Here is a 17,618-nt window from a genome sequence, read left to right on the forward strand (position 1 = left end):
AATTACTGTACTGTGTGTTGTTAAGCATCAATAAAAAAATAAAAAAATAAAAAAAATCAACCCCCCCCAAAAAAAAAAAACCTTGGGAATCTCCTAGTCTCAAGTGCGGCACCTGGTGGCTACTGACACGACATGCAAAAACACTGTCATTCCAGATCCAGATCCACATACATTACTTTGATTTTGAGCTTGATCTCACAGCCTCATTATATAGGCCTGTGGCATAGAGGCATTTGGGGACCTTTTTCCTCCAGTAACATACTTTACCATTATGCCTGACAGAAATACATCACATTTCAGCCTATTTGCAATACATTTGGTCTTGTCTTTGTTTTCATAGGTAGTTTGGAGCGTCATGGCTCCAAAATGCAATGCCATTGTCATATACCTAAGCCATACAGGGGCAAAGGGGTAGGCCAAAATTAGGTGTGGTAGTTGCAGATCCAAGTCTTAGGACTTTACATTGGCGGGTACGCTCCTCTTGAACATGTCTTTACAAGTGTGTTGTTTTCACGCCTGTTCACCCTGAGCTTCAGGAACTGCGGCAAAGCAAAGGACAAGTTGCAGCAAACAGTATACACTGTCTTACTTTTAGAGTTTATGGAAGTCTGGGCTTTTATGAAAAACTCACACTATTGGCTCATAGATTATTTTATTCTCATATAGCCTTGGGGGAAAGGGTTATCCTGTGACTCAGCATTCACAGGTCTTATAAGTTTATTGTTACCACACAGCACTGCAAATCATTTCCTCTGAGCTAACCACCATGTTTTAGGCTTATCCTTTCTGAACAGGCATCCGGTGGCCAGAGACTTGTTGACATTATTTTCATTTAATCTGTTGATGGTCTCTTGGTTATTATTTAGGCCTTGCATGCTTAACTCATTAATTAAATGTCAAGTTGAATTTACAAGTAGTCATGGCTGTTTACATAGATGTCTTTAGCAGGAGGCCTTGGCAAGTGCATAGTCATTATTTTACATAAATGTAGCGTACGATTTTGGTTAACAAAATATCACAGTTTACTGAGCAACAAACACCAGGGCCACAGGATAAACAAAATCTGGAACACAGTGTAGCCTACAAAGAACCAAAGGGAGTAGGCTAATGAACAGCCTTGATGGCAACTAAACATTTGCTGGGGGGGGGGGAGATGAAGGTATAAACATGTTAAAAGGATAGTTTGTTCAATCAATCAAGGCTATCACATCGCAGGTTCTAAATCCCTCTGGGCAACCGCGGGAACGAGTCACCCTACTGGCTTCTGCCACAGTGTTGTTAACTGTGTTTCCTCCTCCTTGTTTCATTTAGAGGGCTGGCGCCGAAGTTTGCAAACTTTGAAGAGTCCGCTAGAGCTAGGTCCTTAGAAATGGAGTGGCTATCAATTGTCATATTTTTTGTTTTAATTAATTACACCAACGCCGGCGTGGACGGAATTCCCTGGACATACTCAGGTAAGTTTCAGACAAACTGTGCTGTTTCAAACGTTTTCAACCAAATCTAAACAGTGTGACAGTGATGGTTAGTGCTAAAACAATGTAGGCTAATACAAATACCGAGGCTCAAACTCAAACTTAAAAAAACTGATTATTTTTACGAGCTGACATCAGTAGGCTAGACTTTGAAGAAATGAGTTACAGACCCAACAGGTGAGTTTTGAGAGGCTGGTGTCAAGATGGGAATTTACAATAGCTTAGGCCTACGCTTAAATTGGTTTTCTTATTGTTTCAAATGACAAAGTATGTCTAAGACTTTGGTTAATTTATTGACAAATTTCAGACGAAACCACGATTGCACACAGAAGACAGTGTGTCTATTGGTGACGTTTCTAACGCTTACAGTCAAATCGAAGAAGACTGAATAGAGCAGACTGTTGCATTCGTGTGAATCCTATACCTTAGCCTACGGCTGATACTGTTGCAAGCCAAACACTCGAAATATTTTGCCATAGAACTATTAACATTATTAAACTGAGCTATTGTTATCAGGGCTGTAGTGGAGGCTAAACGCAAGTAAACGCAGTTTATCCACCTCTGAAATGTCAGAAATAGAGTTTATCCACCTCTTATTAGAGTTTATTCACCAATTGCAACGTTTAACATTCAAAAAGCACACTGTAGCCTATTATCCACGTTCGCAATATGTGCATCCATCGACACTAACCATTTAATACTGGTGTTGGACAATAACCTCCACCAATCAAACATGTTCTAAATGCCTTTTTAAAAAATTCGATACCGCATATGGCGCAGTCCACCTTACCGTGACCACAGAATTAATAGTTTACCCACCTCTTCTTTTACCACTACCCCTGATTGTTAGTAATTACTAACTTTGACTACTCTGAAATCCATCTATTCTGATAGAGGGGGCTCTGGACCAAATACATTGGACAGAAGAATACCCAGCGTGCGGTGGACACAAACAGTCTCCGATTGATATCCAGCGGCGCAATGTTCGCCACAACCCCCGAATGCCAGAGTTGGAGTTAACTGGATATGATGAGCTGAACGGCAAATTTCTGATGACCAACAATGGACATTCAGGTAGGTATATTATGTGCACGATATAGATGGGCAACAACTGTACAGTATGAACTCAAGTACTGAGATGCGCTGACTCGCTTTTGACTTGCACTGCCACCTCGTGTCCATATTGTTCTACAGTAGTTGGTGTTCCTCAGTTAAATATGCCACAACTACAGCACTTATTCCGTTATTACTCCAGAAAAAACTATTCAATTTAAATCATTGTTTTTAATGTGTAATTTGGCAGCCCACCCCCTCCCTACCTGGCAAGGGTCTCACTCTTTGTTCTCCATTTGTCATCTGTTTTGTGGTAGGCTAAAACAGCAGGGATGAAGTAACTTGACTCTCGCCAGATGAATTTCGTTCCGCCTAGTGAAGCTAGGCGGAGCTAAGCGTAAATAAATTAATCTGGCGAGAGTCAGGTTAGGGATAAAGGCATTAAGTTCATGAAAAGCATTGTCGATCACCATGGCTCTAATGGCTTGCATTATTTCATCATAGCGTGTGACTATTGACTGACACACATGTCTCCATGCATATGTGGTATTATCAGGAAAACCTCCAGGCATTTTTAGCATTGTGTCTCCTGCTGTGCCATACATAAACCTGCATCACTAAAACCCCCATCCACTCTGACCCAGATCACAGTGTGAAGGTAAACCCTTTCACAAGTTTGAACCTGATGACTACAAAATTTGCTAACATCTAATGCATATTGACAGTTCAGATTGACCTCCCCCCTACCATGAGGATCACAGAGGGGCTTCCGGACCACTACACGGCTGTGCAGATGCATCTGCACTGGGGCGGCTGGGACCTGGAGGCCAGTGGAGCTGAACACACACTGGATGGCATACGTTACATGGCAGAGGTGTGCACCTATTTGCATCACCTTCATCGCAAAAAATATTGTCATTCCTCACTTCCAGTGCCGCAAGAAACAACTGTTTTCATCCTGTGTTTACATTTAATTCATATACAAAGGGATGGCACCACACACTCTGTTTATAGATGCAGTGGACATTTGTAATTTGATACACCTAAAAAAATCAAAATGAAATTAAAAACATCCACTGTGTCTAAACAGAGCGTACGCTGTCTTCCTTTTTCACTTCATAACCTCTCGGCAAGCAGCACCTCCCTAAGAAGTATTCAAGGTGTGCGTTTACTTCTCCCGACATACATTTCATCCAATGACATGGGATAATATTCATGATATTCCCAAGTCAACTTTTGGTTGTACAGCACAGTGAGAGGCATAACGGACGCAGTCAATCAAGTGAAGGGATGCATGAAGGGAGGACTCAATAAATTAAGCCCTACAAGTACTTTCATGAGACATTCTCATGGCACCCAAATGACTCCAATGTGCTCAATCTTAATCACATCATGTATTAAACGTGAAAAGGGAACTGAGAAGAAGTCTTGTTCTAAACTTTTCAAGAACTGAAAGGATGAGCAGAGAGGTCACCATTACACGGCGCTGCAGCCTAGTGAAGTTGAGATGCCTAGAGAAGCTGATGTAATGCAGTGTAGTGTGGCATTTCACCAACTCTCTCTGCCTCTGTCTTCTCTTACAGCTCCATGTTGTCCACTATAACTCTGACAAGTACAAGAGCTTTGCAGAGGCCAAAGATAAGTCTGACGGGTTGGCGGTACTGGCTTTCTTTTATGAGGTGAGAGACACATCATATTCAAATATTGAATTTCACTTGAACTTGAAATTATTTCTCGATATCTTAATCACTTGCTTATAGATTTTAATATAGCTCTGATGAAACACTGGCATCCTGTTAGGAGGTGTAAATCTTGCAGTGTAGCCTTGGTCCTATGTTCCAGACCAATTAGGCATTAATGCATTATAAAATATTATTTTATAGGTGCACACACCCAAGTATTCACCAAATAAAATAATGCATTGAAAGTAACCACACAAAAGCAACCTCTGTCTGTCACAAGGCACTTGTTCTTATTTGAGTGAATTCCGAGGCAATCTGGACAAGGTGCCAAGTGACCTTGTCCCCTCTGATAAATGAGGCACCACCGAGGTGTCAGACCCTCGGCCGCAGTAAATGGCCGCATTGATCTGATCATGGTGTGTTGGCGCTGGCTCTGGTCCCGTAGGAATCCATTCAGGTCACCAGCAGAGAGGGCTCTCTTTTCCAGCAGGAGGTCATTGCCCTGGCAACAGACTTCCCTCTCCACTGGGCCGTGTTGTACAGATCCTGAAGTGTCCAATGGCCAAAATTAGCTTTGTCATATGGCAGTCCCATGTGAAGATGCGAAAACAATCTTAGATTTTGTCTCCTGGTGGCCATTACTAACCCTGTCTGAAGTCTAAAGTATTCAGGAGTTTATTTCTGCTGTTTTTTTCCACTTTTTTAATTTGATGACGCAGTTGGCACAGGTATTGTCAGATGAGACCATGTCTCAACTGATCCTCATCTATCATAGGCGTCATGTGACCGACATTTAACATTTATAAGATGAGTCGTTGTGTGTGTGTGTGCGTGTGCATTTGACTGTGTGCATTTTTAGCTTTTTGTACTTTTGTTTTGCAGGATGGGCATTTTGAGAATACCTACTACAGTGATTTTATATCCAACTTGGCAAATGTCAAATATGCAGGTGAGGCATATTATAACAATATTCAGTCCTCAGTGGTGTGCCTTTGCCTCAGCATACCCATTCACCTGCAGACTGTCACCCAACTAAATGTATTATTGCCCTGCAATGTTTCTCTTTATAGGGCAATCCATGAACCTTTCCACCATCAATGTCCGCTCCATGCTCCCAGAGAATCTGAATCACTTCTTCAGATATGAAGGATCGCTCACCACACCGCCTTGCTATGAGAGCGTCATATGGACTGTGTTTGACACGCCTATCACCCTCTCTCACAATCAAGTTTGTACACTGAGCTCAGAATACTCCACTCTGCGTTTCCTCCAGTTTCTTCAACTATTTTGCGAGTTCGATCATTGACATATTGTCATGGTTGCTGAGTTATTCTCAGTGCAAAATTTTATAGATTATACAACAATGCTATTTTACAATGTGGACAATATACAATATTGTATAAAAACGTATGCATATTGTAATAACAAATAGTATATTGAGTACTTTGTATATTGTCACAATGTTTGGAATGCACTGCTCTTGCAGATAAGGAAGCTGGAGAGTACTCTGATGGACCATGACAACAAAACCCTGTGGAATGACTACCGCATAGCCCAGCCACTGAATGACCGTGTGGTTGAATCCTCTTTCCTCCCCCGCCTGGGCAAAGGATGTAGGTGCACCCCTCAAATGTTTATAATGCAGCTGTGATGTGTACTGGTACCCATACAAGTCTGTTTTTGCCTTCCTTATTCTATCTTTCTCTCCCTCTTACAGCTTTCTGTCGCCAAGAAGAGATTGAATCCAAGCTTTTGAAGATAGAGAGCCTGTTAACATCTCTTGGAAAGAACATACGTACGAGTAAATTTTATATGATATATTCACATCCATTAGCCTGGCGGGCCATATCATTGAAATGTATAGTCTGTTCACCGTGGCAGGACTGTCGTCATCCTGTTAAGCCCGCCTTAAGACTCTCTAACAAAATAGAGCGCTGTGATTGGATGACGTCCACGGCGTCAGCCAATAGAAATCCCTATGGTTTGCTACTAGACGTACAGGCTGAGCAAATTAATTTGCCGCCGCTAGGGTGCGTCTAGATTTCTAGGCTACACATCCATATGTCTACCTCTACAGTTTTTTTGTACAATCATGACCAACTGTACATTTATCATACTACAGATTAATATCAGGATTTTGCTGTCTTCCTTTGTTATCCTTTGCATAGGTACCATGGGCGATTCCAGGCCCACAAGTAAAAGTGAGTGATTCACATTTAACATTGAAAAAATTATGCTTATTTTCCTTGACACACGCATACATTTTTCAGCATCTTAACATGCTCATTCACTCTGTGCAACACCCAACCGGGTCGTGTGTAAACAGGTACACTAAATAATAGCCGCTACAACACACCTGATGCCCCACCAGAAATATAAGATCTGGCTGAGAGCCTTCCGTGGCATATAGTCCATTGTAAGGTACAGCTGAACTCTTATTAGAGTAGACAGCTGATGGGTGTGTGTGGTTTGTGTGCTCCTCCAGGACCGAAGGCTCTGTATCCACTGGTGCTGCACTTCCCTGAGCGCAACACGGGCAGCTACGCACTGGCCCACCTCACGCACCCCATGGGCCTGCAATCCTTCACCGCCTGCATGGCCATCCGTGCGCACCTGTCCGTCGAGGAGCAGCACGCCGTCTTCTCCTACTCCACACCAATGCACGATAACGAGCTGGTCATCACCCTGGGCCAGGACGTGGGCCTGTGGGTCGGTAACGAGTTCATCAACCTGCCCCACGAGCTACGCGCCTACGACTGGGCCCATTACTGCGTGACCTGGGCGTCCCACACGGGCGGCGCCGAGCTGTGGATCAATGGCTTGGTCGGCGAGGAGCAGTACCTTCGTGCGGGCTACGAGATCATGCACAGCGGCATGTTCATCCTGGGCAAGGACCAGGACGGCTTCCTGGGCATCTCGGACATGGATGCGTTCGTGGGCCACATGACGGACGTCAACGTGTGGGACTACGTGCTGAGCGCGGCAGAGATCCGCGAGCAGATGTCCTGCGAGAACAACACCGCCAGGGGGAACGTGGTCAGTTGGGGGGTGACGCAGCTCAGCCTGTATGGAGGCGTGCAGCTGGACATGGACCACAGGTGCCCTTGACTGAATGACACGTGGTCTCACAGCTAGCCTAGCGAATTTGAGTTCAGTGCGTTTAATGCTGTTTATAACCACCTGTACACTGCAGCTATCCCAAAAATATCATAATACAAGCTGTCTTGTGAGCTATGAAAAATGTTACACAATTTTATATTTTAATATAAATATTTTAAGTTTTTTTTAAACAAATGGTTGCATGCCTTGTCATAATGCCTGATAAAGCAATATTGATTGGTTGTTTTTTATTCACTGGCCCACATTTTTATGGACATGGTTGGCCTAATTCATATCTGTGTGTCCTCAATAAACCAATATTTGCAAAATTTGATTCAGAGATTGATGATTTAACAGGTCACATCTGCCAGCTGCTTACTATAAATGAAGTAGGAATAAATGGGAGACTGCAATGGCTAGCTCGGAACTGCGCATAAAAGAGGGAGGCAGACAACATGGTTTGGTCAACAAAAATATTAATTTAAAAGTAATTAGAAATATTACAATAACCAGTCAAAAAGAATGTAGCCTATGTAAGTGGGTGGATGTAATTTCAAATATATACAGGAGATATGTTAAATTCCTTGTGCTATAGGTAAAATAGGTATAACCAAAATCACTAACAAATTACAAATCACTAACAAAAACAACATCAACAGAACAGCCTTCAAGAGCATTTCACTGGGGTTATCAAGCAGGCAGGCGTTTCACTGAATTAGCATCCCAGACTCACCCCCCTCTACACTCATGATGGGTCCTCTACCAATACATACCGACTAATGTAATGTAATGTAAGCATCAGTATGACGTTGAGAAAGATGAGTAAAGGTTAAAGAGAGAAGGTGTTTGTGGGAGAGCAATCAGCCAAAGTGCTTTCAAAAACAGAAATGTGCCTAACCTCGTTGAGCCAGGCCAGCACTGTTGGTTTACTGGCTATGCCAGGCCTGAAGAGGGCACAGGGGGTCATAACAGGGACATTCAATAGTGCAGAATATCCGCACTTGTAGGTTTGTTTGTATACACTTTTCAGAGGTACTTATGGGTGCATTTTAGTGTATTTGCCTTGACCAGCCATAATGCAATATGATCTGCACAGAGATGCAAACAAAACAAAACAAAACAAACAAAATAGAAATAAATACTGATTTAATGCCCATCAGATTCCTCCATCTCATAGCCAGATGACAGACTAAGGTCCTTCAAAGCTCAGTGCCTCTCAGAATGCTGTGACCTTCACCTCCTCCTCCTGGCAGTGCTCTCCATCCTGGTCTTTAGTTTTGCTCTCTGTCTCCACCATGATCTTCACCTTGTTCCTCTTAGCAAACAGCTGGCTGATCTCCAGGAAGGTTTTGTTCTTGGTCTCAGGAATAAGGACCCAGATGTAGATCAGCGTGATGAGACAGATCACCCCAAAGATGACAAAGCTGAACTGGCCCAGTCCCTTCTGAGGAAAAGACACACAGTGGAGTTGGAGGCCTCTCAGTTTCAGTCTTACACTGACACTTCCCACTGGGGAATCACTGAATATTCCCATTGGGTTTAAAAAAAAAAAAAAACTTGGTATGAGGAAATGAGAGGCTAACACAGTTTCACCTTTGGCCTTATAGAGCTCAGCATCATAAGGAAGCAGTAGTCTACTTTATTGCGTTTCCTTCCTACTGAACTGAGGGCTGGAAACATTACCATATGCTCACAGGGTTTTCAATTCCAAAGAGCTGATCCAGCTAAACACATAATCATGCAGTGGATGGAGAATGGTGGAGAGAAATAGTCCCACAGTTACACAGAGCCAGTGATAAGACAGGAAAACTGCAGGCTATGTTTAAGTGAAATGTGACACCCTAACCCCTCACCCCCCTCCCAAAAATCCTTTCCCACTCATCTGTATGGGTTGACCTCTGACCTCGAGATAGGGGAAGACAAGGCCCACGGTGAAGTTGGAGAGCCAGTGAACAGAGCCGGCCACCATGAACGCAGCAGGTCTGGACGACTGCCGAAAGATCTCCGTGGTGATGACATATGGGATGGGGCCTGGACAGACAGGAGAACGCGAGGATGAAAGTGGAGTGGGAAGCCGGGCAAGCAACCCAACATCATCATTGATTGTGGGATAATTTTTATTTTTCTCATTGAATGTTTAGTATACCTTATATACATGTAGTGAAATCTAATTGTCATCTCCTTACTCTGACCCTTGTGTTTTCTGGAACTTCTATGTTGGAATGTTTAGTTAAATTAACCCCTGTGTCACCGAACTGTGGGTAACCCTCAGGATGGGGGGGTCGTAAACATTTCTTATCTCTGTTAAAATACCAGATGGTTAAGTGATCACTGGAGGGTGACAACTTGTGATTTTCCATGGGTGTGGGGTAGAGATGCGCGGTTCGCGGTTACAGCCGCGGACTCCGCGGTTAAACCGCGGATCGGGCGGATGACGTGAAGAAATATAATATTTTAATTAAATTCGGGCGGGTGGCGGTTGAACCAATCATATAAAAAAAATATAGCCTATACATTGTTAAATTGTGTTACCTACATCCGAAAAAAACGAGCACACTTTGAAATAGTCAAATTTTCATCAGGCAGTTTGGCCAAGTTGCTTCTATGCATGCTGCTTTGTTTATCTATCAGAGACGGTGTTGCGGAATTGGTGTATTCCGATGTTTCACTGAGCAACCCCTCACGCACGCACACACACACACACACACACACACTAAAGGTAACAACGTTTAAATTAAGTAGCCTATCGTAGCCTACCAGCATGTTTTTCTCTCCAGTGTGCAAAAATAAAGTAGAATAGGCTACAGTGCAAGTTGACCGATGATTCATCTCCCATGTCGCGTCTCGTTGCAGAGCCTTGGTAGGCCACTAAGCAAATCTGCAACCTATGAGCCCAGCTGCCTGTATTGGAGGAGGCCTAAACATCTCGTAGATGAGACTGACTGGGTTATTTTGTTTCGATATTATATATAAAACACATAGTCATTTTAGCCTACATTCAGGGAATAGGCATTTAAAAGGGAGACAGATTATGGTGTGATATGACTCAGAACTGACATCGGGCAATGGCAGTGCGAGATGTTCAGAACGTAAGAGCTAAAACTTCTACAAGCTCAGTAACATCCACAGCGGAAAAAAGAAGGTAAGAAAAATAGTCGGAAAACTTAGATGTGTAAGGCAAGCAAGCAAGTTGTTACTAAAAATGTAAACATGCACGTTGCACTGCTGTGCGGTGGGTTACAGTGCGTAAAGTAGCCTATAATGTGAATGACTTGTTATTTTATTAAGGATTTCTTTCTTTTTGCAAAAAATAAAGTAAAATAGGCATTCATTAGTGGGCTAAATAGCAGCATGTTGAAATGATGTGCTAAATTGCGTTTTTTATTACAATGATACAATTGTAGGCTACAGGCTGCGTTTTATTTGGAGACTTTTGCGAGACAGAGACTGAGTTTGCTGCTGATATTCTGGGGATAGGCTACAACATAGCCAATGTAGGCCTTTTAATATATTTGCTGCATTGGATCAGTCTTTCTAGAACAGGCAAGAGCTTTCTAGCCTCACGTCAACAGCACCGCATCACCCATATACATTAAAACAACCAGCGGATGGCGGGCGGGTGCGGATTTGAAAATTGGTCAAAAAACGTTGGTGCGGATGGATGGCGGATGGATGATAAGTTTTGCTATGCGGTTACGGTTTAAATAATAGCCCATCCACGCATCTCTAGTGTGGGGTAAGGGTATAACAGTTGGCTTCACCCACAGATGTGTGGGCTTGTTACTTTGACATTTCATGTGGGTAACATGCTCCCGGCATCGTGAATAAAGCTGCAGTCTCACACCAGTTGTCTTGGATTAATTTTGACCACATGATCTCTCAGCTCAGTATTACCAGCATTCTATTCTAATGCCTGGTGCTTTCTGGGAATCAGGCAGTAGAATAATGATATAGTCAGTGGGTATTGATTGCAGTACAATTCACAGTTCCCTATAAACTTGTGTGTTTAATGTTGATGTAAGAATGTGTAGAGTCACCATCAGGTTTTTAATCTGTCATTTGGAGCTCCTATTTCATGGGCGTCACCAGTAGGCCTATCATTTTAATGGAGCACGTACAACAGTATTGATCTGCTGTGGCCCAGTCAAATCTTACATTCAAGTTTTAACAAGCTCCTTGTAGTTCGGATTCATTCAGATGAATAATAACAATTTAACCCAAAAAGTTGTGGGGAGCGCACCTTGCAATCTAGGTCTGTAACGTTACAATACAGAGTGCACAATTCCGACCACACAGGTATGACAAAGACATGTCAAAGCCGGTGCAGAGTAAGACTGAGGAATGATGTGAAGTCTAAGTTGGCAGCACCTCATTTTTGGTGTGTGTTTGCACCTCTCCTTAGTCTAGAAATCTAGACGTGCCCCTAGCGGGCTAGTCTAGCAACTCTCCGTTGACTTGTGAGCTATCGAAACTAAATCTGGCATTGAAATTGTGTATAGAGTCGTTTGTTGGGCTTAACATAATGTAACGTCGGCGCAAAAAGACAGTGTTCGCGTTCTCCCGCGCAGGGGATCCTGGGATACGAGAGCGAACATTTGGGGGGTTTATGTCGTTATTCTCCTTAGTTTTGTGTGTAATGTTAGCGTCTTTATTGTAACATGTTTCCCTTTTAGTTCTCCCTCGTGTGTGATCCTTTTTGTGTGGGAGGCTGCGTCCTCCCCTGTTTGTGTAGTGTGTGTGCGTGCTTGACCTGCCCTGTTTGCATTGTGTTCTGTGTTTTGGTCTATCTGTGTCCCGGCTCTCGTTCCCAGTGAATAAACCTTTTGATTGGACAACTGTGTGGTTTGTTATCAAATTGTTACAATCAGGGTAGGAATTTCACGGCGGCATTGGCCGTGACGCCCCTTTGAAAATCAGAGGTTTACAGGCCACGGTGGCCTTGGTGCCCCCTTCTTTCAATATTCTGCTTTGCGTCCTACTAATAGCGATATATATTTAGCCTATGGCCTGTCAAAACAATCTTAGCATTCACAGCGCAAATTACACAGTGGAGAAAGTTAGCGCAAGAAAGAAAGTGCGTCCAAATTCACCCATTCTTCTCAGTTGAACTACTTGCGAAGTAGCCTACTCATCACACAGACATCACAAGTATCACACAAAGGAGCTTTTTCTCAGCTTTTAAACGATGTCAGCCGCTAATTGCTGTGATGAACGGTTCGCGAGAAAAGTAAATAATATTCAATTTAATCATAAATTCTACTGAAGGTTTTGCATCCATCTCCCTACCCATTCATCTCGGCGGAATACTTCACGAACCCCTCGTTTAACACATGACAAACCATATATCAGAATAAACAGCAGACCTTACCGAACACAAAGGTGTAAAGCAGTCCCCTGTACAGTTAGCCGTTCCAGAGTAATCCCGTTTTGAATTTGCAGTAAATTTCAACATACATGGATGTCTCCAAATTTGGGCTTTAAGTTTTACAGTGTGTTTAAATTGTTCCACATTATTTCATAACGGGCCAAATACAAAATAAATATTACAAATGTCGCCTAGATATCGGTAAATCAGAGGACAGCTGACTAAGAGTTTGTGAAAGTAGCCTTAATGATCACAAAATGCTAAGCATGCATCTAGGCTATTTGACTTTCTTAAAGCTGAGCTGTGCTTAAATTGTTCAATACATGATTTCATAACAGGCCAAATATCAAATAAATGTTAAATATAGCCTAGATATCTGTAAATATTAGATGATCAGATGATTTACAGTTATATGTAATGTGTCATGTTTCATGTTTTTGTAATGTTTCATACAGTGATGCAGGTCTACTGCAGTGAATAGGCTACAACTTTGATCATTTTTATAGCCTACTACTGTATAGTTAACGTTGGCCTTAGTGCCCTGACATGTGGCCTTTGTGCCCTCCACCAAATATGCCCAACTGAAGGCCAAGTGGCCTTGCCCCCAGAATGTTGAAATTCCAAGCCTGGTTACAATAATGGTTGATGGCAGAGTTGCAACGGTTTGGCTTGAATTCCCTGCTACTTGAAAACAAATATCCTATTGCGTCATATTGCGTGCAGAGGGAATTTGAAAGACAACTGATTATCCCGACCCTCGGACTGAGCACTCCGAACGGTGAGTGCCCAGACCCTACATTATAATGTGGGTCTGGCTCGCCAGGCTAACCTCTCCTTCCAAGACTGAGGAATGATAACATGATGGAACTAAAGTATTTTTTTAAATGATAACAAAGATCAATTTGATTCAAACATTAATACTGGTAGTTTAATTACTTGAGTTGGGTTTTTAAGTTGCTATTTGCATATGTAGGCTAGGGTATGATTTATATACCTGAAACATATTGATTGTTTAAATAAAGTCATAGAAAGGAGAAAGTAGAAAGTTCATAGAGGATGTTGTATAGCACATTCAATTCACACAGCAAGCATTCAAGAAAACAAATTATTTGAGTAACGGGGGGTTGTGCCTCAGTAGAGATTTATGGATAGCAAAGCTTCTGTCTCCTATTTAGCAGAAAGCAAGTAGATAAATGGTATGCGGATGTCTTACTTGGTCCGATGGCATGACCAATGACGTAGATGATTACACACGCGATGCTGACATACGGCATCCAGCTCACACTGTCCTGTAAGAGAGAGCGATATATATATATATATATATATATATATATATATAGAGAGAGAGAGAGAGAGAGAGAGCAGCTGCTGTTGTAAACTGTGAGATAAATCTGCCCACTTCATTGGCTTCCACTGTTTACACCAAAGCAGATATGCAACCACAGCAAGATCCAGCTCCTCTGGAGATCAATTCCCCACCAGTCCAGGCCCCAGCTTAACTGTGGCCGTCTGATTTATAAGAACCCAGTGTCAGGTGACCAAGCTTTTATGACTGGTTTTGAAAGAGAACTCCTGGATGGAGTATGGAGTAGGTGTGAGGTTACTGAATGGGCAATGAAACTGTGTGCTTATGTGCATGTGTGTGTGTGTGTGTGTGTGTGTGTGTATGCGTGTGTGAGTGTGTGTGTTTGTGGACTCTCAACACCTGACATACCTGAAAGTTGAGTGCGATGGTCAGGACAAAGCATGCAGCACAGCAAATTGCGAAGCCAAGGAGAAGCAGTATCCTCCTACCCGAGGCCTCCACAATGAACACCTAATATAAACATCATTCATTCATCACACAGCTCAGCTTTTATCAGGCGGACACACACTATGAGTGATTGTTTTTGACCAAAAAATAGCAGAGGACGAGTTGTTTCCCTGAGGAGGTGAGGTGAGGGGAAAGGTGTTTTAACCTTACCGCAGCAATAGTCATGAAGACGTTTACACTTCCTGTGCCCACCGTCACATACTGGATGTCGTTTAACTTCACACCAGCAGACAGGAAGATGCTGTCTGCGTAATAGTAAATCTACAGGGGGAGTAATGATTCAGTTTTACTTGCTTTTACTAGTCACACTTTTAAAGAGTCAACTTTGGTTTTAACTCATATTTTAAATCATATTGTGGTGGCATAGCCTCAATATCAAAATCCTGACTACAAATATACCCTCTCATTACCACTCAAGATCAACTGTTCAGCTGTTGTGACTGGCTGATTTGTCTTTAATTACACTTTATAACTTCCATACATCAGAGAATCCTTGCTGGATTCCAACCGAGACAGTTCTAGATTTCAAAAGTGTGTGAGGACATGAACTTCTGAGATCATTCAGGGTGTTCCTGTTGTGTCCAGCAGGCGGTGCATCCACCCCTAGTGGGTCCATCCGTCCAGGCACACTCACCGCATTGACTCCGGACAGCTGCTGGCCCATGTTCATGGCGATGACGGAGATCAGCTGCCAGCGCAGCGAGTGGAAGGAAAGGAGGTTGAGGACGGACAGACGCCCCTCCGCTTTCTCTGACTGGTCCTCCAAGTGCATCTCCATCAGTTCCTCGTCCACGTCATCCCAGCCTCGCACCAGCTGCAGTGCTTCAGACCATTACAAAGGAAGTTATGATATATACACACCGTTCAAAGGTTTGGGGTCACTTCGAAATTTCCATTCCACTCCATTATAGACATAGAATAGAGATGTCTACCAGCTGAGATCAGTTGAGAATATAGATGAATACCAGCTGAGATCAGTTGCATTGTTTTTTTAATCAGGGCAGCCGTTTTCAGATTGTATTATGTGTTTACATAATTGCAAAAGGGTTCTCCAATGTTTTCTCAGTTAGCCTTTTCAGATTAGTAAACAAAATGTACATTGTACAATTGGAACATTGGATGAATGGTTGCTGATAATGGGCAATGTAGATATTGCATATAAGATATATATATGTATGATGTAAAACTGTATTAACATTCTGTTCAGGGTACTGCATCAAATATGCCACATCCTCTAGGCATTTATGCAGGTTAGATAAGATGGACACCAGTACTCATAGGGCCCATTTGGTATGACAGAAATTAACTCATTAGTCTTTTCAGTTTCAAGGGGCACAAGATGGCCATACAGACAGATAGACAGGTGCCTTTTCTTAACTGAAGGCCTCACAGGCACTGTCTTGTGGCGGCTGTCTAAACAGGTTCCCATTGGAAAGAGTCTCATTAGGTCAAGGTGGGCCTAGCGGTGTATTACCTTTCCTGGCAGCATCCTCGTCTCCTTTCTGGATGAGCAGGTAGCGCGGGCTCTCTGGGAAGAAGGGCAGCAGCAGCAGCTCCAACACCGCTGGGACCCCAGTGAGGGCCAACATGATGGGCCAGCCTGGGGGGTTGAGAGGGGTGACAAAGAGCAGGAAGTGACTAACTAGTGGGGGCCCTGCAGCAGTCAGTTCCTCCACTTAGCAGGCTTACGGAGGCCTACGGAGGCTAGCATCTGGCACAGCTCAGGCCCCAGAGTCCCAATCAATCATCCACAATGCAGTGGTGGGAAACATCTGGCTATGGCTTAGTGAGTCACATTATCGTAGGAAGTGGGTTTAACAGATATATAACAGATATATAACAGTCATATAACAGATATGTACACAGAGCTCATTGTTGTTATTGGTTTCTCTCCAACACAGATATTTACTTTCCAGGGAAATATCTATTTCTCTTTCACACTAGTTCCCACTTCTGACCTTCTTTTTCTGATGAAATCATCTTGTCCCAAGCAAAGACTTACTGTAGCATTTTAAGGATTCAAAGGTTTAATTTCAGTCCCTGTGTTTTATTATTATTATTTTTTTAATCATTGTACAGCTGGAATAGTTACAAGCCCTATCTTCAAGAATGAGCAGCAGTATGGCAAGGACAAAGGCCATCAGCGGACTGAAGGACAAACAATGCCTCAAAATATGACATGGCTGACCTTTTCTTCATTACACCAAAATGAGCCATATTATTCCAATATCTTTGAAAACATGTGAAGGGTTTTAAATTATTTCAAATTATTTTTTAATACGAGCTGGAACTTAGCAATCATAGACATACTGTACCTTCTAAGTTGCCCAAGATGGACCTTATGCCAAAGACTTGGGCAGTAAGGATGCCAATGGTGATGAAGAGCTGGGGAACTATGCCAATGGCACCCCTGAGGTTTTTTGGAGAGAGTTCCCCCAAGTACATGGGCACCACATTGGAAGAGATGCCTGGAAAAAGCACAGACATGGACATCCTTTCTCTACCCACAATCCTTTGCTCTCAGCTGCCAACAAATAACATTGTCTCTTGTTTGCGCTTGCATTTGAGTCCAACAAACCTGCACAGATTCCCACTACAAAGCGAGCGATAATGATCATCTCGTAGGATCTGGCCAACTCACTCACCCCCATCATTATAGCTGGGACAATGGAGAAGATATTGTTGAAGAGGAGGGTTCCTTTTCTGACATTTGTATAAAGAAAAAAAAAGTGACAGAGGAGCCACGTATCACAAATTCTGATCTGTTTGATTAAGGTTGATGGATATCATAGATTTATGGATTTGACCAGAGTGCAAGATTCTTATCTTATCATAATGATAATAAATTACATATTATGGTGAACAGCAATGGACACCTTAAGCTGTACTGTAACATACACAACACACTTATACACAGTATATAATGGTTTCTTTTCGTAGTGCTCTTTACCTTCCTAATTTGTTGACCAAAGGGCCTACCATGAGAGATCCAAAGAACCCTCCAAGAGGGTACATAGAAACAGTGAGTGACCACAGAAGTGTCACAAGGCTATCATCCATTGCATTTCCATAGCGAGTTTGATATGCAATCCTGTAGAAGACCTGCATGTACTTTAAGACAGACCCAAGAAATC

General features: G+C 42.8%; 2 protein-coding genes across 2 annotated transcripts; one reads left to right on the top strand and one right to left on the bottom strand.

Annotated features, from left to right (window-relative positions):
* The first annotated feature begins 1,163 nt into the window (after positions 1 to 1,163).
* Positions 1,164 to 7,635, top strand: ca6 (carbonic anhydrase VI). The gene is made up of 10 exons (XM_076275672.1): positions 1,164 to 1,454; positions 2,367 to 2,546; positions 3,251 to 3,399; positions 4,109 to 4,204; positions 5,090 to 5,156; positions 5,278 to 5,435; positions 5,694 to 5,820; positions 5,925 to 6,002; positions 6,376 to 6,408; positions 6,693 to 7,635. Exons 1-10 carry the CDS (start codon positions 1,370 to 1,372, stop codon positions 7,313 to 7,315), a joined length of 1,596 nt encoding a protein of 531 aa, XP_076131787.1. The 5' UTR covers positions 1,164 to 1,369; the 3' UTR covers positions 7,316 to 7,635.
* An 832-nt stretch (positions 7,636 to 8,467) lies between these two features.
* slc2a5 (solute carrier family 2 member 5) lies at positions 8,468 to 17,187 on the bottom strand. The gene is made up of 9 exons (XM_076275673.1): positions 17,063 to 17,187; positions 16,800 to 16,952; positions 15,959 to 16,084; positions 15,119 to 15,306; positions 14,635 to 14,745; positions 14,386 to 14,487; positions 13,885 to 13,960; positions 9,210 to 9,337; positions 8,468 to 8,750 (listed from the first exon to the last, which is right to left on the bottom strand). The coding sequence occupies exons 1-9, from the start codon at positions 17,136 to 17,138 to the stop codon at positions 8,523 to 8,525; spliced, it is 1,188 nt and encodes a 395-aa protein (XP_076131788.1). The 5' UTR covers positions 17,139 to 17,187; the 3' UTR covers positions 8,468 to 8,522.
* Between the last annotated feature and the right edge of the window lie 431 nt (positions 17,188 to 17,618).

The sequence above is a fragment of the Alosa pseudoharengus genome, unplaced genomic scaffold (genome assembly GCF_046254945.1).
Source record: "Alosa pseudoharengus isolate Yale_2024_CS ecotype anadromous, Long Island Sound unplaced genomic scaffold, YU_APseudo_1.1 YU_APseudo_1.1_scf_9, whole genome shotgun sequence".
Classification (NCBI taxonomy): Eukaryota; Metazoa; Chordata; class Actinopteri; order Clupeiformes; family Clupeidae; genus Alosa; species Alosa pseudoharengus.